Below are 23,205 nucleotides of genomic sequence, written 5' to 3'. Positions count from 1 at the left end.
TCTAACACTTCTCACATCACAGATCACCTGGCCAAGCTGTTTTGCAACAGTCCTTTTGTGCCCTTTTGTATTTCTAACATTTAACTCCTACACAAGTAACTCTCAGCAGCAGTAACCAGCTCCAGGTTTGGGAAGATTTAAACTACAGTGAACTTAGTTTTCCTTAGTTTTCAGAAGCAATTCCAGTTTAAACAACTAAACATAACCTAAACAACCTGTGACGTGCTCCATTCATACCTACAGAATATTTGGAACACATTTCGAAATATATGCTGGCTCATTTCACTTTGGCTGGGAAAAACATCATTGGGGCGGCAACTGAACTTTAAAACCGTCAGGCTGGTCCGAGCCAGAACACACCACGCTCATGTTCTTCTGAGAACCACTGATAACAAGGGGTTGGGGAACAACAAATACATACAGATATTTCATGCAAAAAAATTTACACCAGAAAAGAACCAAAGGAAGGATCAGATCCCTCCATATGTTGCTGAATTCTTCAAGCTGTACTGATCTTGGGAACTAAAAGACAAAAAGAAGCTCAGCTTTGTAACTTCTGCAGATACGCTTCTTCATTTCATATTTTGAACATCAGACAATGAATTACTTACCAAGAAATACTGCACCCACTATATACGAGGGCTGCTTCAAAAGTAATGCATCCTACTTTATTACATCAGCCTTCAGAGACTGATAAGACTTCAGAGGCAGATGGTGTTGGTATAGCAGCACAGGTTGAACCTTTCCACCAAGGTCCCGTTACATGCTGCTGTTGACAGATGGCAGCAGACGGGCAGCTTGACAGATGGTGTCTGACACGCAGGTGCATATGAAGCAAAGGTGTGTCACTGAATTCCTCCATATAATTTAAAAAAATGGCACCCGTTGACACTTCCTGAACCTTAATGGAGACCAAACAGTGGATGTAAGCAGAGCAAGGTGGTGAGTGGTGTGGTGCATTCCAGCAGTGGTGACACTGGGACACATCCACTGGTGCAGATTGCAGGCCACGCTCATAACAGCCTCTTGGCCATCCCTGGCAAAAATACATAGCTCATGGAGGCGTTCCAAGAATAGTTTTGTAGCTGAAAATTTGCTCTATCAAAAACTGTTACTGAACTCTTTGTATCTGTTGTAGTTTCCATAGAAATAAAGAGAAGGCATTAGTTTCATGCAACCATAGAATCATTTGAGTTGGAAGGGACCTTTAAAGGTCATCTAGTTCAACTCCCCTGCAAGGAACAGGGAAATCCACAGCTAGATCAGGTTGCTCAAAACCTCTTTCTCCTGACCTTGAACATCTCCAGGCAGCGCATCTGTGGCAGCCTGTTCTAGTGCCTCATGACCCTAAGTGTAAAAAACTTCTCCCTTGTGTCCAAACTAAATCTCCCTCTTTTAGTTTGAAAGCATTTTCCCTGTCCTATTACAACAGACCCTGGTAAAGAGTCTCTCCCCTTCCTTCTTATAGTCTCCCTTCAGATACTGAAAGGCTGCTCTCAGGTCTTCCCAGAATCTTCTCCAAGCTGAACAACTCCAGCTCTCTTAGCCTGTCCTTGCAGGAAAGGTGCTCCATCCCGTGGATTATTTCTGTGCCCTTCCTCTGGATGCACACCCACAGGTCCATGTCTCTTCTGTACTGAAGACTACACATCTGGATGCAGTACTCCAGGTTAGGTCTCACCATCACAGAGGGGCAGGATCACCTCACTGGTCCTGCTGGCCACGCTTCTTTTCATGGCTTAGGATACAGTTGGCTTTCTGGGCTGCAAGTGCACACTGCTGGCTCATATCCAGCCTGCCATCCACCAGTACCCCCAAGGTCCTTTTTGGTAGAGCTGTACTCAAGTTTCAAAGTGACCTACGTATATTTGAACAAATAAGAAGTCTCAGCAGCATAACAAGTTAGTATTCTCCCTTGTAGCATGTGTTCCACACAGGTCTTCTGTTTATGAGATCAGTTCTCTTCTTCTAGGATCATTCACTAAAGTAACTGCAGAGCAGCTTATCTTCCATCTAGAAAACTAATGTCAATGAATGTATTAACCACTTTATGTAGACACACCTGCGCCAATAACTTCATATGGAAATATATCTGCCTGCACCATCTATTAACAAGAAGAGATGACAATCTGATAAAGGGATGCACTGACATATAAAAATGCAATATAAATTTGACATTTATTACATTACTGGCAAACATGTATGAATATATAAAACTCCTTCTTCAAACAGAAACGTCTTTGAGAAATCACAATAAAGAGCCTTTAAGAACACTTTATGAAGCACAGCTTCATTCTCCATATGCTCAATAACATCTAGGAGGAAAAAAATGTTAAAGAAAAACAAATCAGAATAAATAGCTTTTATCAGATAAACTAACCAGCTTCTACACATACAAAGATTTTCGATTAATAAACAAAAAAGAAAACTTTTTGAAAATATTGACTTTTGCTTTGAGGTCACATTTATAATTCATGTGAACATTGGAACCATTTAATATTAGTACAGCAATTGTCAAAGAAATTAAAAAAAATAAACACACACAGGAAAATAAATGAAGAAACTTCCCCCTGTGATATTGACTAGATTTATCACTTTGAATATCTGGTGTGAATGTTCTGTAATCATAGTTCGTTAAAAATAAAACGACAAAATAAAATCTGTAGAATAGATGATGAGTAGTTACTCTGCTGACTCATTCCCGGTGCATACTCAAGTTCCAATGGAGGTAAGGAGATGGAGGTAAAGAGAATGGCCCCAGAATCCTCATAGAGGCACCTCTTCGATCGACCTGCTGCTAAATCACTGCCTGCTGTCAATCAAAGGCTGCAAGTACCACATCTTTTGGGTTAACAGACTTAATTCCAAAATATTCCAGCAGATGTCCTCACAAGGCAATTGTGTCAGGGTGGTTAGAGATGCTGTCATTCAAAAAGACCAAGATGACAAGGTCGACAAAAGTTGCAATAGGGCGATACACGTATCTAGACAGACAAATTAGCATTTAATTTACTGTGAAGTATCAAACAAAAAACCAAAGAAACAAAAGCGGCATGCTGGAAACCATGAGGCTGTCATCTTAAAAAATAAACAGTCGTGAGCAAATACATCACCAGAACATCTGTTCCAACGTTGTTAGTTTGTTCTTATACCTCAGTTATACACAAAGAAATAGTGTTTTCTAAAAAAATGGTGAAAAGTTTCATATGAAAAGCAGCACAAATATGCTAATACTACTGCTCTTTTTCCAGCTGTTTCATGTTAAAACCAACACAGACCTTGTTGTGCACTCAGAGCTGATGTGCAGCTTACTGCACTATTCCCTGGTAGCAGTGACATACAAGTGTTGTCACAAAGCTGGTATTCTTGGAAACATGAAATCCCTCAGGGCTTTTAAAACAAATTTGAAAAGAAGCATTTGCTAGAAACAGAGGTCCCCATCATTAGTGCTGAGTGGAAAGTAAATATAACACGCAATAAATATCTGACTTGTCCTTCTGTATCGTGGGCAACGCATCCATAGCTGACTAACGACAGACTCTATGAGATGATGATTCAGTCAAGTACTGTTCTACAAACTCAAAGCAGGGATTCTTTACCCGGGCCCACAAGACAAGCATCGCCAACACTCAGTCAATTATCTGCTTTAATCCAGACACTGATGTGGCTTCTCATGTGTGAAGCCACATCAGCAAAAGGTGAAATCAAGACAATGAGGATCATGACTCATTTTCAAGAGCATACACAGAAATAAATGTAGATACCTGAGGCTTACAGGGAGACCAGCCAACATGAACAAGTCAGCCACTGCAGTTTGGTTTATAGGAAGAACTTGAGACTGCGCCTGCTTCAAAAATGGGTTCGGAAGTTGGCTAAAATGGCTGGGACAGACTTCTCTCCTAGAGGTCCACTGGTGCACCTCCTACTGCAGTTACAGTCAAAAAGTGTTGATATGTTCCACTTGCTGAACCACTTGAAGTTAGCACAATTAATTACAGAAACAGATTGCTTGTGAAATCTTAGAGGAAAAGAGTTTTTGTCAATAACACTGTTCGATGCTTCAGCAGCATGGGTGGCTGGTTTTCTGCAGGTTCATTATCCTCACAGTCGAGAATGAAAATAAAAACTGTTTTTTTAGCTTAGTGTCAGAGAACAACCATGAGTGAACAATATAAAGCTGCTACCTTTCTGAACTAGCGAACATTTTAATGCCATAATCACCTAAGATAAACTACATTCTGAAATCACTTTGTCCTGGGAAAGGAAGAATCCAGGTCCCATATCCTGAAAAGCATAGCAGATACAGTATTAAAGCCAATCAGCTATCATCTTATTTAAAGTTGTATTCAGCTATCATCAAAACAAATAATCTTCTTAACCTTTTAATTGCTCTTTACTTAAACAAACAAACAAAACATAAAACAAAGAAATGAATGGTCCAAAATCAACACTTCCATTTAAAATACTAGAAAACAAACAACTGAAGCATTATGGCCAGGCGGTAGCTACAGTATATGATTACTTCGCTGCCTCTTTGTCTTTAATCATAAGCCCCCTCACCCTTTAGCCAGATAAGAAACATAGAATTGCAGTCCAAGCAGACACAAACTCTCCCATTTCCGAATACAGACTTGTGACAGGAACAAATACACATCTCAAACAAAGCCATAAAAGATGCTGAAGCAAAACTTATCATAATCAGCTCTTCCTCCATATCTCTGGTTTCATTAACATATTCCAGTTATATCCTTCACAAACTATGTCAGTAAATCATAATCTTCCCATCTTTCCCCAGAAAAACTGTACAAGGATAACTGTACACATGCCCAAGAAATAGAGGATGTCATTTTATTGGATGTCCACAGGTAATTGTATCACATTAGGGAGTGGAAGAATCTTGTAGTATGGCACAACACAATATCTCATTCTAAACACTTAAAACAGAAGGTTAAATGATATGCAACATGGTCAAATCAGTAACTCCCCATCTTCTAGGCACCACTGAAAAAATTAAAATAAACTTTAATAAATTGAAAAAAAAAAATACAGTCCATTAATTTGTTTGTTGCACTGTCTTTAAATGAAACAGCACTTTGAAAGTCACAAATAAAAAAGCAGCACTTCCTCTTAATACCAACACCACTGTAACACATACTGTAGCGTGGCATGCAAATCCGTATCTGTAGTCTTTTTTTTGTTTTTTTGCATTAACAAACGGAATGGTAATTTCTCTATCTCAAATATTAGTAGCATAACATAAGTGCAGACCATTCTGGCCACAAGTGTGGTAAGCCTTAACAAGTGTGTATTACAAGAGCATAGAACACAGAGCATGACACTTACATCCAAGAATCTCTCTTTCGTACTGAACATGGTCTTTGTTACAGGCTGAATTCCAACTTGCTGTACCCAAACTGCAGGAAACAAGAATGTTGATCATTTCTGTTTTTTCCATAAAAAAAAGAGATGTGGTCACCATCAAAGCATATCCATTATCAACCTGGTCAAAAAAAATGCCATAGCTCCACTGAAAAAAAAACACGTTGTTTTTGTTTTTAGTAGATTTCATAATGCAATAAAGTTTCCATTATAGCCATGTTACAAAGTCTTACAGTGGTACTGTGGTGTCATTCCTGCTAAGTAAAGACTTGTATAGACACCAAGAAAAGGTGCAGTGTTCAAAGAAGCTGTTCAAACTGAGCTAAGCTTCACAAGACCACGTACTGAGTCTTCATGCAAAGAATCCTGGCTGGCTAGACTCAGGACGTGCATCGTATGGCTGTGTGTAATAGGACTTCCGCTCGGCAGCATCCCAGGGGGTGAAGGAGCTTCTTCAGGAGTAAGAAACTGATGACCTTCGTGCTCCTCTTTCAAGGGTATCATGTCTGTCAAACCTGTGTCTGATGTGAGATTTGGCATGGAAGATGGTGGTGTTGGTTGCCCTAGAGTTAGAGTTGCACAAGGCCCACTGATAGAAGTCTTTCCTGGTAAAGGTAGCTCTTCGCTATTTATGCTGGGCTCACTCTGTAGTAGCGGGGTGGCAGCAGCCTGCAAAACGAATTTAGTGCTCTGAATGCACTGATCTTGGTCACACTGCAGAATGGAAAGGTGTAAAATTATAAGGCAAACAAAACAGACCAAAAAAAAAAAGAGAATATGGACAAACAGTATGGGAAAGGATGGGATGTAAAGAGAAAAGAAGAGAGACATTAGTATCTTTCCATGGTTAGCCATCCAAAAACCCAACTGCATGCGTAACTAAGTCAGGGCTTTGGATTATTATCAAAGTAAATTATGATAAATATTTCCACTTATGTGTTAAGTTTGGTTTTTTTTTTTGTTATCTCCTAAATAGTATTTTGTAAGTACTGTAATACAAATACTTTCTTAGACCTGTTTAAAGCCACTTGGAAAACCAAGCTGAACATTCCTTGTGTAGCTCGCTGCACAGGACACTCCAAACCTGCCTGGTTGGAAGCGACAGAAGCAGACAGGTACATCACTTCCACTCTGCTCATTTCACCCTTGAGTAGCTGGCCGTCCATGGCAGTTCAGAGGAGTCCAAACGCTAATTCAAACTCTATTCCATGTTCATAAACAGTAGACAAGTGTCTTTTATTTTACTGATCTTTATGAGTAAGAACTAAAGTGCAACACATTTTTTGGATGCTGACGATGATTTAATGTAAATATAGGCATCAGCATAGCCTTTGTGATCACACTTTATTTTCCAATTTAATAAGTATATTCTTACTCAGGAAGATGCGTGCAAATAAGGCAGCACTGTCAATACATTAATTGACAGAAAAAAACAACTTCCACAATTTTTAGGCTGCTTCTTAATCACTTTAATTTTGATAATATAATGAATCAAGCTAGCAAACAAGTTTTCTGGCAAGCACTTCCACAGTAGCAAGACAAATTCAGCATTATATAAATCCAATTAAGTCCAGTGAATATTACTAGGAACACTTTTGGCACTACATCGTTCCCAACCACTGCCGATACAACATTGTCATTCATTCCTTGAGATGACAACACAGGCTGGTGTTTCAGCTCACTAAGGAGCCAGCAGACCTACTGCCAAATTAGATTTATTTAACATTAACTGGAATGATTTTGAGAGCTTCTAAAGACAATAGGTTTTAATTCATCAATTATAACATCTGTGGATTTTCAAAACCCTGCTTGATTCATTTGCCTCACTGCTGTTCTGTTGTGCAAGAGAAATGCTACAGTCAATTTTTAGCAGTAGGAATTCATTGCAGTAAAGAGAATTTGGAAGCAAGATATTTTATTATTTCTATTTTTTTTTTCTATTTTCTCCTTTTTTTTTCTTTCTTTTTTTTTTTTAAACTTTATATACACATATAAAATATCTTGCTTATATAAATACATACCAATTTATATATATATATCCCCTGAGGTAAGACATGCCTGTTTATTCTTAATCAAAGGATTCTGTTAGAGAAAGATGTTCTTCTTTATGACTAACTCCTTCAATCTACGTCAAATTACTGAAAGACATTACAAACCCAACATCTGTTCAAGATATTTCCAGTCTCAATCATTGTTACTGATGTTGCAGCAGTTCACAAAAAAATCCCATTCATGTTTAGTAAGCCACTGTGATGCAATCTCACAGAAGGACTTCTGCTTCCACTAGTATATGATGAAAACCATTACTATGAGTGGTTCCTCAGATATTTTCAGGTCCTCCGATGCTACAAGACGATGGATACTCATGCCACCATATTCAAAAAGCTTGCAAGCTGACTACTCAGTCTCAGGAGATAAGCACATACATTAAACATGGCTAAGTAGTTCAGGACTCTGACACCAAACACTTTTTGACAGGCAGAAGTCTGATCCTTATACTATCCCATACTTGATCTTTCAGAAAGACAAATGAACTGGCTGTTATGTAAACTGAGTTTGTACAAATTGCAGGCAATTTTCCCCCCCTACATAATGATGAACAGCTCCAGCTGAACCATTTAAGCAGTCCTAAATAATTTCAGGGGTATTACTCATAGGCTTAAAGCCAAAGCTTGTCTAAGTACCTTTCTGAGGAGAAAATTGTTCAGCACTTTTTAAGTCATGCTTTCAATTACTAATTCACTGTGAATAACTCATTCTTGATCAATATGCTGTTACGCAATTCTGCTCATTTAAATGAAACTACAGCCCTTGAACCAACCTTCCTATGTAGACCTTAAAAATCTGTTAGCCAACTCTTCAAACTTCAGAAAGGACAAACAAAATCTCTGGAAAATTCTATCTGAAAAACAGTAACTAAAAAGCACGTTAAATAAAGGAACACCTATAGCTAATGGGTACATTGAAAACAAACAATTTTAGCAGCTGACTTATTGCTTTAGTGAAGCTTTAGTATAGATCTTCAAAAGCACATCGTTATTTAATATGTTGAGGCAATACAAGTTCACAGTCTTAAAATAGCTGGAGGTAATTTACTTGAACTCTTTGTACGGTCTGAATTAATTTTCTTTTTTACTGAACTCTACCTCATCTCAACTGAATCAACACCAAAAAGACAAAGCATCATCATAAAGCTCCACTGAACAGAATGCTGGAGAACTTTCTCAGGTGCTGTCTGTCCATCTCTTCATTTTCCATGCACTCTGATCTTACTCAGACACAGGATTTCAGGCTTTATTTTTTTCCCCTCTGTGTTTTTTGTTTGTTTTAAATGAGCAGCAATTATCATGAAACATCTCATGTACAACAAAAAGGCTGTGACCAGCTTTCAAAAGCGACTAGGTAGATGGATTAAACGAAGCTCTCAAAAACATGATAGAAGCAGCACATACTACACCAGCAGACTAATAGTAAACTAAACAAAGAAATCAGATTTGCTTATAGGGCTGGCATATTTTTTACCCCTTGATTCAATATTGCACCCTTAACTAAATGAAATCTATGGGCAAAGGTCTACTGGTTAAGTCACTAGAAAGAAAGAAGCCAAGCTCTGAAATCTAAATAGTTAAAAATCTACCGTAGAAATTATTCCACCAATACCTTCTTACTTCAGGTCTACTGTTTTTATTTTCTACTTGCAATTTCCACTGTTTCAGAGGAACAGCACATTCCAAAGGTAGGACAAGTTTAATAAATTCTATAAGTAAAGAACTTCAATATATATACACATAAAAAATTTCAGTCATCACTGTTTATTTTTACAGTAAAAGGCACTAACCAAAGCAAATCAGACAATCTAAAACTCTGAGTTTATTTCACAAATTAAATACAAATAAACTTTGCCTGAAACAACAGACTTAATTTTCTCTAGAAAATCAGCATTTTTCCTAAGCTACATAACACATACATGTTAACAAATCTCCTGTACATGGCAGCATTGTTTTCACAGTTCTAATGCCAACGCAGAGATAAATTACTTTGAATTTAAAACGAACTAGGTTAAAATTGTTCTAACGCTGGTAACATTAAAGAATTTTTACAGTCCTCAAAGATGAAGGAAAAATGGGTTGAATTATCTGAGCATCTATGAAGTAGAAACAAAAAGTGCAGACATCTGACAATTCTGAGTGACAGTGCCAGGCAGAACAGAAAAGATGCTGAAATACCGTACTATGTAGATATGATACATGAGCAAAGAGCTGAGGGATGGAGCTGTGTAACTGTTCACAAGGGCTGTAGGATTCCACAGCCAGCACCATGGCACTGTGCAGCAGCTGAGCCACGAGCACAGCACACAGCAGACAGCTCCACTACCAAGAAGTGCAGTGCAACAGAGTGGTCAGCAGAGTGAGACTGCTCTGACATAAATGGGGGGCTTCTCCTCTCTTCAGGGATTTTACTTCAAGACTAGTTAACAGCTTCTTCTCATGGACTGAATGCCCAGGAATGGTTAGAACATACTAGGGGGAAGTCTAAAAGCAAAACCTCTGCAAGAAGTCTAGTCTATGCACTCTGATATTGCTCGGCTTGGCTGCAGTTCTGATGACTAGGTAAGACCCCTAAATTCTGTCTGAAACCATGAAAAATCACAGTACTACAGTAAATACACAAGGGAACACACCTGTAAAACTCTGAGCAAAGTGGGGCCCCAATCCTTGCTGATTTTTGTGTTGTCATAGTAGCAATAAAATTTACCCCCTAATAATGAGAATATGAAAAATGAAGGGGAAAGAGCAATAGAAAAAGTCAGAGTAAACATTCCCTGGATCAGCTGGAATCCTTTTTGCAGATCAGTACTAGAAATACAGCTATGAACATTCAGGAGAGGACTCGCTGCACATTTCACAGGTAATCATAAATAGCACATACACTGTAATAGAACAAAAGAAACAAACCCTTTAACTACTGAACTTGCATTGAGGAAATGGAGTATTGATATAATGGAGTCTGGATAACAAGCAGCTACCTAAGCACTGACAGAGAGATACCTAGAATGCTGGAGAATAAGCTTTCTAAGCATCTTTGAAAAAATGAACCTGTCCTGATACAAAGGCAGACAGAAGTAAAATGTAGCACTTCAATAAGGCATTACAGAATTCCTAAAGACATAACAGTAGAAGTAAACACAGCAAGTTCCTCTTTAGGAAAAAAAAAGTGCATGGAGTGAGATGGATTCTGTGCTTCTTTACAATGGACAATGGCTTTTAAGATAAAGCTAAATACTGCAGAAGAGCAGATTCATGTAGTAGTAGCTATGGGTTTAAGAATTAAGAAATTTTCCATAGTACCAAGAAAATAAACCCTACAAAGAAATGTTTTCATAATGGTTAAGATGCTGAATTTTACGCAATCCCTCCACTTCCTTGGAAAGAGAAATACTTGGGCAATGAAACTAATGAAGAGCTTGTGAAGAAAATTAGCAATAAAATTAATAGAGAAATACTACGGAAATATCAGATCTACACATCATTAGCTCCAAGCAATCATGCCTGTCAAGTGGATAAGTTTATTAAGAAGTTGGCTAATGAATTTACCAGATTCATTTAAAATTATATTAAAAAAGAGATCAAAAGCACTAGGAATGTTTCAGAAAACAGAATTACACATGTTACTGGCCTTCAGAAAAGAGAGCATAGCTTCGTATCTTACTAACATAAGGCAGGCAAGTAAGAACAGAATAGGATAAAACGCTCTTTTTATATAAAGACCTAAAAAATAAAATAAAATGAAATCATATTACAGTCCTTTGAAGCACTGACAATAACAAGACTCCTGACTTTCTGAGATTGTGACAAATAGAGTCAATAACAAAAACAGAGCAGATCTTATATGAAGTACTCCATGTCTCAAAAGGCAAAATCACCACAAAAACTTTTAAATACCAAAACAGCACCCCACAGATGGTATCCTGACTAAGAGATAATGTATTGCACTGAAAACATGTGTCTGTCAAGTTTAAATGTAGATTGATATTTGTTTCTTAACTTAAATGCAGAAACAATGATCTCTCCTAGGAATGCATTAGAACAAACGAAAGCAAATACTAAGCACCCTAGAGAGATTTAAAAAATGACCAGAGGTTAGTTGGATTAGGTGACATATATAAAGGTACCAGTTAGTGGGTAAGGTACGTGAGGAAGAGGATGGAACCAGGAAAAAAAAAAAGAGTAAAAGCAAAAGAGAAAGTTGTCATTAATTTTTTTCGTCAATATCAATTGGCAAGAGACATTTTAGCACATTCTGTGGATTTATTATAACATCTACAACATAAGACTCAATATAGACATAAGATGTAATGCATTCTGGAAAAAAATAAAAGGATTCTTGCTATAAAACTGTACTAGAACACACTTCAGACTTCTGATAACTGATTTCCTACAGTCAACTTGCTAGAATAGCATAGTTATCCTTGGTGACATAAAAATGGCTAGAACTCTGCCTACTTAAACAGTATTTATGGATCACAAATATGATCTAGATATGTTTTAATTCAAGGAATATCACTTTATTTCTCCCTTCTTGAAAGTATACTAATACAAGCTGCAGCTTCACATACTTCAAAACAGATGCTTCTTTGAGGCCTACCCACCTTAGCTCCAAGATTACATTTTTCACTGTAGGTCTCTGCCTTTATTCCCAAGAGATATGTAATATTCCAGCAGGGAAGGCAGAATCATATTTTGTGTATTGCCTGAGCTCTGTCAGTGAGTGGATTAAAAATAACGATAATAATAATAAAATCTTTTCTTCCACAAAGACCTTCCTTCTCCTGTTCCACATCCACTGCAGTCTTGGGCTTGAGTCAGTCAATTACTGAAAACCTACAGTCACCAAAGCAAATTCTGCTGTTCACTTCTGAACTCTGAATAAAAGGAATTCTAGAGAATTTTGTAGTGATTCCTTCTCTAAAATAAATGGAATGTCAAGTGCCTTGTTTGTCCTCTACCATAAACTGTACTACACTGCCTTTCATTCAGAAAATTACAACAGTCTTTTAGGAGACCAAGCAAATGGTTGGTATTCCCAGCACTGCTGCCCCCAAACTTCTGAAGAAACTAAGACTGCATACTGGGACGAGAGAGACTGGTTACGTAACACTGGGAAAAGCATTACAAGTCACTTCATGGGAAAAGTTTTAAACAGAATGATGACGTCTTAATTAATCTTGTTATATTTAGATTGCAATGGGAAATCTTGAAGCCACGTAAAATGGCTGAAGGCAACTAAGCCAGTAGTAAGATGAATTAGAATTTATTTTAGTGAGTCTGATATGTGGATGAGGTCTTTGAATTCAGAAAACTGGTTTTGTTGTTTGATGCTTTGTGTGACATTAAATAAGACAAAGAAGAACAAAGGTTCAAGGTCCGCAACTTCAGAACGCAGTAAAAGCAAAACACGAAGCAAGAACAGTTAAGAAGTTATATCTCACTGCACTGCTGCAGGAAGGAAATGAATTTATAATTTCCTGCGTCCCAAACAATTGAGGAAAGAAGGAAAGATTATGAATAGGGAAGAAAAAAAAACAGTGCTAGAGACAAGGAAACTAATCAGATCTTTAAAAGCTTGCAGCAAAATGCTAGAGAAATTTTAATGCTTACAGCCAGCTGACAGTAGGATCCAACTGGTCTTGGATACAGACCAGGAATAATACACTGAGATAAAATGGCATCAGTGTCTCAAAGAGATTCCTCCATACAAAATATGACCCTGTTACATATTCAAAGCTTCTTCTGTGAGATCATTTTCAGGAATGAAAGCAGTACATTTCAAAGTGACCTTGATAACTGTTAAAGAACCTAAACCTGTCCTGGCTCAGATAATGAGATGTTCTAGGATGTAAGGAGCTCAAATCCTTGAAAAAATGCATTTGTGTATTTACAGGTATTATACTTTAAAATCGTAACAGCTACCTGTTTGACTTAAAGCAATACTACAACAGGCATCACCATTTCTGCAGACAAATTCGGCCAACCTTCTATCAGACTGATACAAGATTTCCTCATTAACATCTCATACAATGGCTTCTAAGAATGCGACTTCAATTCCTATGATGTTAACACAGTTTAATGCAAAGAACCTATTCAGGGCTTATGACCATAAATAAGAAACATCCTCACAAAGTCAGAAGGTTTAGGCAATCCCTGAAAGAACTTGGGCTATCTTTGAGTATTGCTTTCCTTTCCCTCCTTTAGTAACTCCACCTTTTCAGGGTTAAATTTTTTTGAGTAAAATTTCCACAGAGCATTACTTTGTTCTGCACAACAGAATCTCACAGAAAATTCAGACTTAATGTGATTCTAATACATTTCTTCATAAAGGAGAACAACTAATCCTTCACTTAATACTCAACAAGAAGAAAAAGCATAGGAACTAGAGCAATAATTTTATACCAGCTTATCAGCAATGCTGGAACTAATCTGTTTGGGGAGAGTTACAGTGGAAGGCTTTTTGTGGCCTCCCCTTTGTTGGCAGAGTGTACATAACTCACAGCTTCTCTGACAAAATCTTAAAATTCAAGGTATGTGGAAAACAACTCAAAAGCAGGCACATATGTAAGGTGTTCGCCTTTGGAAAAAGATCTCTGAGTTATTCACTTCTTCACACTGGAAATCCTATATTCCATTATGACAATCATTGCTACCAGCAAAAAAAAAAACAAACAACCAAAATAACAAACAGTAAGAACTATTGGCACAGTTTCAAAATATGTTTTAAAGTTTTGCTGTAACAATCCAGTTGCCATATTTTGTCCATTGGAAGCTCGCTGTCCTCCTGCTCTCCCTCCATTACACTTGTCCCTTAGAGACTCCTCTTTGTTCATCTTTGCTTTTAAAAACATATTAGTCTATGCAAAACTGCAGTGTACAAGCAAAGAAGGAAACAAATACACAGAAAGTGCTACACCAAATAACAATCAGCTGGAAATCAATGAACCAGAACAAGTCCACAATACTTGAATATTCCAGTTCAAAATATAGAACATGTCAACAGTACAAGTCAAACACCAGTATAGTCGATAAACCAACAGCAAAGAAAGGCCTCTCTTTTTCAAAATCCACAAGCATTAACTATCATACCATGTGAAACATACATTACAAAGTTCTTCTTTCTTTACTGCTAATAAAGAAGTCATTCCACCCAGTGTCAGCTGTATCCTGTTAGTTATTACTTGATTAGTTCACATGAAAGTGGAGAAGGAAAACATTCACAGGAATCTTGATGAACAACACTATGGGATGATTCCTACCATGTTGCTCTGAGATTGTGTGGCCCCATACATAGTAATGCCATTTGACGGTCCTGCTAATTGTGGCGTATCTGGTTGTATAAATCCTCTTCTGTCAATTAAGCTATGGAACAATCAAAATAAAGAAAAATAGTTAAAAATACTTCTGTTCACTAATTACGTTTCTAAACAAAAAGGAAAGAGATTTTACAGCAGTCAACAGACATTAATGTATTACCAGTGTCTTCAAATGTCACTTTTTAATCAACTGAGTAAGCACAAGACTTTTTTTCTAACTATCAGTGAAGTTACTGCTTCCTTATAATACCACCTTCCATGTAGTTATTTGTACTGCTACTTCTCTGTAGGCTTAACAGGGACAAAAGACTTAGAAGCTGACTGAGAGTTGACCAGTACTATGAAAATATGCATATTAAACTACAGGTGTGAAAACAAAGTACTAGTACGCTCTGAATCAGGGCCTATTTCGAAGGGTCTTTCGTTTTTCCATTTTTACACCTCTAAATTAAATGCCCAAGTCCAGAAATACTATTTTGTATTTTTTTTTTGTACTTTTTTAACTCAGGTCACATGCATTAGATATATAAGAGTTTAATTAACTTCCAATAGCTCATCATGCAACGTTTAATTACAAATATTTTTTTACTGGCAGCAGTTTTTTAACTGCAGTGGTAAAGGTTCAAAGAATAGTAATTCTATTTTAATTTCAGAAATCAACCTTAAATCCACATATTTTAGAGGATCCAATCACTAACTTAGTTTGACCACAGTTTACTAACTTGCTATTCAATTAATGCCTTTAAAGGACAAGAAAACATTATTTGTTGAGTAAACTCAAGAAATCTGAAAGAATATTTTTCCAGTCAATCATTAATTGTGCCTTCACTCACATTAACAATACTTCTCATAATCTTACCTTGGAGAGAGGGGCCCACAGAGTGCAGCACAGCAATTAGTAAAGATGTTGCCATAACTGTATGGATTATAGTTTTCTTTACCTCTTTTATTTGACCACGATCCTTTAATCTGAAGAGATAGGAACAAGCTGCATCAGATGTAATTCAATACAGAAAATGACTGAAGCAAATTAAGGGTTCCCAAAACAGTAGCATGCTGCTCACAGAGGCAGACCAGAGAAATCCCAAGACTGCACTTCCCTAACAGTTTTGGGCCATTATGAAAGCTGGAAACTACAAACTTACAAGTAAGCACAAGATCTACCTCCATAGATGGAGACAGTCAAAAATCTCAAAGGGAAAATACAACCACAGTAGGAATATCAGCTCTAAACATTTTCTTGCATGATGGTCAAAGCTAAATTTTACAGGTATTACAGCCTGTTCCACAGAAGAGGTTCAAGTGCAACATACCGTTTTAGCCAGCAATAAAGCACTTGCTTCCCATACTCTTGGGTAACTTCCAAGCTATGCCGCATAGCATTATTTTCCCTTAAAGCCCACAAATGGCTCTAAAATATTATGAAGCAATTGCAGTCATTAAAGCAATTGCAGTCATAACTGCCTTTTAGCCCATACTATGGGTCTTTTTTTTAGGTAACCTTATTTTGCTGTTTGTGAGGTGCTTGAGAGCCTGAGTAAATAAATGCCTTACTGCATTCAGCTGAAAACATGTGCTTTAATTTGTGCTATACTGCTGCAGTTCCCTGCTATTTGATTTTTAACAGGCCAAAAGAGATGTGAGGGCTTCTTGTTCGAACGCTTACAGAGGCACATTCCAAGCCTGATCAGTAAGTTTTTCCTGTTTTGGAAGTGGTTTTCCCAGTTTATAATTGCAACTGTTGCCTTAAAGCATATATTTGACAATCTCTAAGATAGTACTTTTATATTAAAAAATACCTATTAAAAAGGTACAACAGAAAACGATAATAATTTTAATCTTGCAGTAATTTTTTGGAGTATCTGCTAAATTCCAACGTTTTCTAACATTAGCTAACTAGCTTTATTTTCCCCTTTCATTCATTTCCTATCTCCCACTTGTTTGTTAGTGAAAAACATAAAAGCCTTCACATGGCTAAATGTAGCTTTACACCAAAACAACAGAAAACCTTGCACAAAGCAGAACAACTAGAAATGAGAAAGTTGACATGGCTCAGGGCAGCCTGGTCTGGTGGCTGGCGGCCCTGCATATCACGGGGAGGGGTTGGAACTACATGATCATTATGGTCCTTTTGAACCCAGGCCACCCTGTAATTGTATGACCTTTGAGTTAGTGACATAATCCTCACCAGAGGTTTCTGACCTCAGAGTGGCAAGAAAACTAGAAAAAAATATGATAAAAGGTGAAAATTTTGAGAATTCATCATACTCTGAAACTTTTTACAGTAATAAATTTTCAAGTCAAATGGTATTTAGGACTCCGGGTAAATTTTCTACTGACTTAAAATGTACGAAATAATTCTTGTTTCTTTGCCTTCTCTCTTCTGGTATTTTCCTTTTTCAATATACAGGTCCTGTGGGTGTAAATCATAACGGACACACCATATAACTAGAACATCCTCGAGTTCACAGCTACAGTCCATAAGAGCTCTTCTGATATTTCAAATCAAATGTGACCAATTTACTCCTTCTTTCCTACTTTGGCATTCACATAACTATGCACCTGTGACTGCTCTAAGAAATACAGAAAAAAGCCACACAATGAATTTTAATTATCTTACTACTACAGAAAAACATGTATGTAGAAACTATGAACTTACATCTTCATTTGTTGTTTGATTGGAGCTGATCAAATACGTGTGAAAACCTGAGAGGCCCACAATGGACCATACGGAGAAAAAGCACACCACAGCTTCCAGCACAGTAATTGAATGTCAAGGAAATACATGCAAATAAGAAAAGCGGGTAACATATCCAATAACAAATAGTTAAAATTAGAGAGTTCTGGGTAGTCAACTTACAAGGCCACAACTCCATTGAGATCTTCCGGTTACTTCAAAGGTCCCAAAAACCACCAGACTTATTGTCAATATGCTTTGCTGTACAGTTCATATAGCATCATCACAACAAGAAAACGTTTAAAGGTCTATGTACTGAAGGTGGCCAAAAATTACTGAGTGGCTCTGATCTCAACTGCTGAAATTAGAATTTACACGTTCACTCTGAAAATGCTGTCACACAGGTATCTCATGTTAATACAGGTGCCTCTTCTCCTCTCTTCATCTTTGTTACAGATTCCCTTCAGCTCCTGTAAGACCACAATAAGAGCCTTTCTTCTGCAGCATAAAGAACTCCAACTCTCCCATCCTCAGTTAGGGTAGGCTTGGATATGGGTATGCTTAAGTTCACAGACCTGTATAGTATTAGCCTCAAACTATTCATGTTAAGGAAGAATTTTTATCAACCCACAAATGACTATGCTGCTATTATACAGAAGCTGAGGAAATACTAAAAGACTGTTCGAAGGAAACACCAATCTGAATAAATGAGAATTGCAAAAAATGGCAGAAAAGCTCTTTAAGAAGAAAGAGCAGCATTGCTTGGTTTGATGCAGGCAGAAGTCACTCTGTCAGCAACTGCCAAGAACAGGCAGAGCATCCAGACAGCAGGTTGGCAGAACAGGGTGCAGCACACATAGACTCACACCCAAGGCACACACATATGCGAACTTGTGGGCACTTTCTCACATGTGTATTGTAGGAAGCAGCATAAGTACACATTCACAAGAGTACCCACACCTTCAGAGGGGTAAGTGCAAGTGAAAAACCCCTCAGCCTTAGGACTAGAAAGGACTGCTGAAACTTCTACTGGTTTCATTAAAGAAAGGTATTTAAATGCATATATGTGTTTATTAACATTTCTTAAATGTTAGGGTTTTTTTTTAGGTGTTTACCCTTTCTATTACTAGTACTGATCCTGAATACAGTACATTGATTGCTGGCTAATTAAATTCATTAATGAATCAATGAACTGCTCCAACCTTGATTTAGTTTAAACTGTATGCACTGAGTGTTTTTTCAGTGCAAGAGTAACCTTTATGTTTTCAATTTCTCCCAGCGGGAGCAGTATAGACAAGAAGCATAGAATTACTTTGCTAAGTTTAGTATAAATGTTAAAATACAGGCTACACTATCAGACTGACTTCTAATCATACTAATCTTACTTCTTTTCTTTATTTGATTTCAAGCTACTGGAGGCTGGTCTCCAGGAAAGTAAACCAACACCCAGTGTCACACAGTTACCAAAGTTTATATAATTCCTCTAACTCTAAAGGAGTCACCATCCCAGCAATAAGACAGCAACACCGCTTCTAAAGTCTATACACTCAAGTAAAAAAAATGTAATGTTCTGTATGCAGCTTCCTGCCTATAGTTCTTAAATTTATATTTGGTTTCATTTACATACAATAGCCATGAACTCTAAAAGGCTATTTTCTGCAACATCTCAACAGTTATTTTTTTTTAGGGAGCACAAACCAGAAGAAGAAAAGGCTTTGGATTCTAGAAAACTAGAATAAATCAGGAAGACGACAACAATTGGAAAAGAACAGGATAAAAATAATCCGTATACTAACTGTATGCTAACCTTTAGAGAAGTCAGTTTCCAAGACAACAGTAACTCAAAATATTCCAGAACAAGGACACAGGCTTAAAAGATACAAACAACACCCTTATCATTGAACCTATCAATAGAAAAATGACAGCTCACCATTACACAGAGACATGGGCTTGAAAAAGCATGGACAGACATATGGAATTGCAATGAAATATTCTAATATCAATTAACAGTAAGAATTTTGTACTGCAAGTCTGCTTTGACAAAATCAACTGAGAAAAACAGAAATTGCCTGTATAACTTTAAAGTGGCTAAAAAACCAGTACAGAACTTCATGACTCAATCTGCTTCAACAGTAGTCAAATTCCAAAGTGTACTGCTGAACAGCATGTTCTAACTGCTGTTATCTCTTCAAACAATGTGGAGAGTCACACCAACACAAGATAGGATATTAGTCTTGGTTGTGCAACAACCATAGCTAAAGCAAGTAGAATATTTAAGAATGGATATAAAAGTAGACTGTGGTTAGCAGGGGTTTCAGAAGGTGTAAAACAAGCTGAAAACATTAGGCACAATCCATGTGAACATAACCAGGCTTTGAGAGGCCTGAAATATTAAGGGCTGTACACAGATGATGGGCACTGCTCAGCAAATTCTATGCACCAAGAGGAAGAACCACCAGGTCAGGAAAGGCCCGAAACAGAGGGAAGCTCTCTGCAAGCTCGTCAGATAACCGAGCACATATATTAGCACAATCAGGTATCTCATTTAGATTTGTTGGCAGTATAGATGTAGCAATGTTGTCTGTGCCTGAATGGACTGGCCTACACAAAGCAACACCCAACCATTCAGACAGTTCTTTATTGTTATTAATTGCAATCAAGTTATCAAATTGTCCAACATGTCACTATCAAACCAGGGTACTTCTACAAGATACGTGACAGAACCCTTCAAATTGGCACTATCCTTATAACAAATTATGAATGAGAAGCCAATTGTTCCTGTATGGGCATTCTCAAATGTGTAGTCAATTACATTCTGATTTAAGGACAATTGAAAGCTGTTCTCAGTTTGAAAAAAAGTGAATAAATTGAAATAATCTTTTGTATGGAGTAATTGTAATAGTTTTGTTTGGAAACTACTGTTGTGCTATTCAGAATAGTTTATTTGTGGTTTTCTATCAAAATAAAATCTGAACAGTGGTTTTGCTTAAAAGAGTTTGCAGCTCAGTGGCTCTATGTGATGAACATACTCTACAGACAACCGTACTTACAGATTATGGATAATTTGACACTTGGAAAAACTACCAGGAAAGAGAACTCTGCCTTTAGGTACAGTCATGAATGACTGAGCACACAGGAAGGGAGTTTATGCTTAGTAATCTATTGTCAAAAAAGAGTAAACTGTATGATGCACAAGGGCCAGAAGAGGTTTCCTTGACACAAGTACAGGGAATAATTGTAACAGCTTTGTCAGAGGCGCAAACTGCTTGTTTGCACTTGTTTCTGGCATTTATCATTCAAAATGTGTATGTAACAAGTGAGAAACTTAAGGAATCTATATAGAAATGTAAGAAAGAAATTAGAGAAGTTTCATTGGCTTCCCACTTCTCTGATACATTAGCTGCTTTGATGTGGAATCAGGAGGCATTTTCTATTCTCACTGAGTAGAAAGTACACAGAAAACTTACCTGAAACAACATTTACAGAATAGCAGTCCCCCATGTATACATATGTATATTTTTATATATGTATATTTTCATATATATAACTGAAGTTGACATTTGAAAATACTCATCTAAAAAAGAGCAAGTTGATGTAAGAATATTTCTAGGAACTGAACTCTTCGGGGACAGATTATGACTTCAGTTGTTTCACAATCTGTTTTTTCTATCCTGACAAGAATGGGCCATTTCAGATCATTTCTATTGTGAGAAATTGTTCGATATTTTAAATGAAACCATAGCATGGGAACAATGTGAGGTGTAATCATGAATTACATTACAAATAAACAGAATGTATTTCTATCACACATGAAAACTGCAAACCTTCATTAAGAGCGCTCCACAACTGCTTCACAAAATCAGAAACCAAACAAACCCAAATCAGCTAGTCCCTTTCCTACCTCCGGTACATGGTGAGAAATCCTGTTGGGCAGGAAGTGATGAAAAGATTAGTTGATACAATCCCAAGTATGCATAACCAACAAAAACAAGAACACAGATACACATCTCAGACTGTGTGGCAAAGGTCTAAAATCTTTCACTGAAAGGATATCTTGCAGGACTGTCCTTCAGGGCATTGAGGAACCCTGCTTGTTGAGAACCTGTAGGAACAGAACCCAAATTACCAATTCAGTAAGAAAGTGGACTAAAGGCTGTTTTCACCATGTTGCACACAGTATTTGAAGAGCAATCAAACAGTCATAGGATAAAGCTTTCTAATATGAATCTGAGATTATGTTACTCAGCAGCAACATCAGAAAGAAGAAACCTCAGGTTATATTATCAGGGTAACATCTGCAGGATGTTTTCTCAGTAATACCAAATTAACACATTCGTACTTTCCCTTGAACAAAATTTCTGACTATCACTGTTCTTTTCAGACCTAATATGTTTAAAAAAAAAGTAACACAACCTACTTTTTCTTTTGAAATATGGTTTTCAAAAGCGACTTCTCAACTTGGAAAATTTACATCATAAACCCCAATTTTCACTTTATTCTGGAAATAAAGTTGTCCAGACTATAATCCTGTTCCTACTGCACCTGCATATAAGGTTTTTCTAATAGATGCTAATTGCCTCTGGGAAAATAAGAGAATATATACCAGCCAGAAAGAGCTCCGGAACTGAATGCACAAATGAACTACAGATGGAGAGGCATCTACTTCAGCTCTATAATCATTAGATATTCACCAAATAGGGCAATTTGGCAATTGGCTGATAAATATGAAGCTAAATACACAAAAGTGAATTAGTCTCTAGAAAGTATCAGATAAGACACACACTTTTTTGCATATTACTGTGCAATTTAAATTATTTAAATGCATCAGATTGAAATTTTTCCTTTCAGATAAATTCATCTGAAGTCTGTATGAAAACTGAAAAATCCTGATTAATTCAGATGTCCTTAAAACAAAAATCCAGTGTGTGGATATTTATACACACACAGCTGTTTCGCAAGACCTGTGCAGTCAGTGTTACTGTTCACCATTAAAAAGGGAAAGTTACTTACCTTGTGTCTCCAAAACCTTTGCAGACTAATAGCCTTAACCTTAAGGCACAAGACTATTGGAGCATCCCCCTATGTTCTTATTGCTTTTAAGACCCTTAATGGCAATGGCAGCAGGTAGGTGTGATCTTTACTCCCTACAGCTAGTCACACTCTTCCAAGTAGTTCCCAACATATCAGAAGGGAAAGGTTACTTACTGCAACACACAGCTGAAATAATGGTAACTCAAACAGGTGAAAAAATCTGTAGATAGACACTAGTGCTGAAAAGTTTGGGGAAGCGGAAGAAAATTTTGCAGCATATATCTTTCAAGTATCTGACTGACAAAGTCAGTTTATCGTATTTAATACTGCGTGCAAAGATTCTTAATCCTGGAAGGGAGAAATTTCAATGGGATGCCTCAAAAGTAAGGCCACAAGCAAATAAGAAGTTCACTGCATCTCATTTCTAATCATCCCAGGTTCACCAAAAACTAGAAAAATGGCAGCTTCTAAGATATGTTAGAAATGGATTCATATAAAGAGATTTTAAAATAATATTGTTTCCTATGTAATCAATGAGGTTTGAGAAGGAACTTCCCACTTCCTACCAGGATGAACTATTAAATGCATACTGACATTAAAAAAAATATATAAATGCCTCCACATTGCTAACAAACACCTCAGTTCCTTCTTAAAATAATATTGTAAGAAGGCACTCAAAATAATACAAGCTATGTAAAATTAAGTGTTGCTGATGGGACAGTAATCCTGCAAAAATCATCTCTGGAAGAGGCTA

The 23,205-nt window shown here is 37.1% G+C and overlaps 1 protein-coding gene across 9 annotated transcripts in view; it reads right to left on the bottom strand.

The window, feature by feature from the left end:
• Nucleotides 1–4,834: 4,834 nt before the first annotated feature.
• Nucleotides 4,835–23,205, bottom strand: part of ZDHHC14 (zDHHC palmitoyltransferase 14) — a 94,747-nt gene continuing 76,376 nt past the window's right edge. For 5 of the 9 annotated variants that reach the window (XM_015858325.3, XM_015858324.3, XM_032443262.2 and 2 more), the window contains 5 exons: nucleotides 21,474–21,522; nucleotides 17,403–17,505; nucleotides 15,603–15,712; nucleotides 14,687–14,789; nucleotides 4,835–6,093 (listed from right to left, as the gene is read on the bottom strand). In XM_015858325.3, coding sequence (XP_015713811.1) covers nucleotides 5,692–6,093; nucleotides 14,687–14,789; nucleotides 15,603–15,712; nucleotides 17,403–17,505; nucleotides 21,474–21,522 — 767 coding nt within the window. In that variant the 3' untranslated portion in view covers nucleotides 4,835–5,691. The remainder of the gene's footprint in view (nucleotides 6,094–14,686; nucleotides 14,790–15,602; nucleotides 15,713–17,402; nucleotides 17,506–21,473; nucleotides 21,523–23,205) is intronic. The other 4 variants (XM_085543488.1, XM_085543489.1, XM_015858327.3 and 1 more) reach the window with 1 other exon arrangement.

This window comes from Coturnix japonica, chromosome 3 (assembly GCF_054131305.1).
Source record: "Coturnix japonica strain WE chromosome 3, WE-NBRP24, whole genome shotgun sequence".
NCBI lineage: Eukaryota > Metazoa > Chordata > Aves > Galliformes > Phasianidae > Coturnix > Coturnix japonica.
This window is presented reverse-complemented; position numbering and strand designations above follow the sequence as displayed.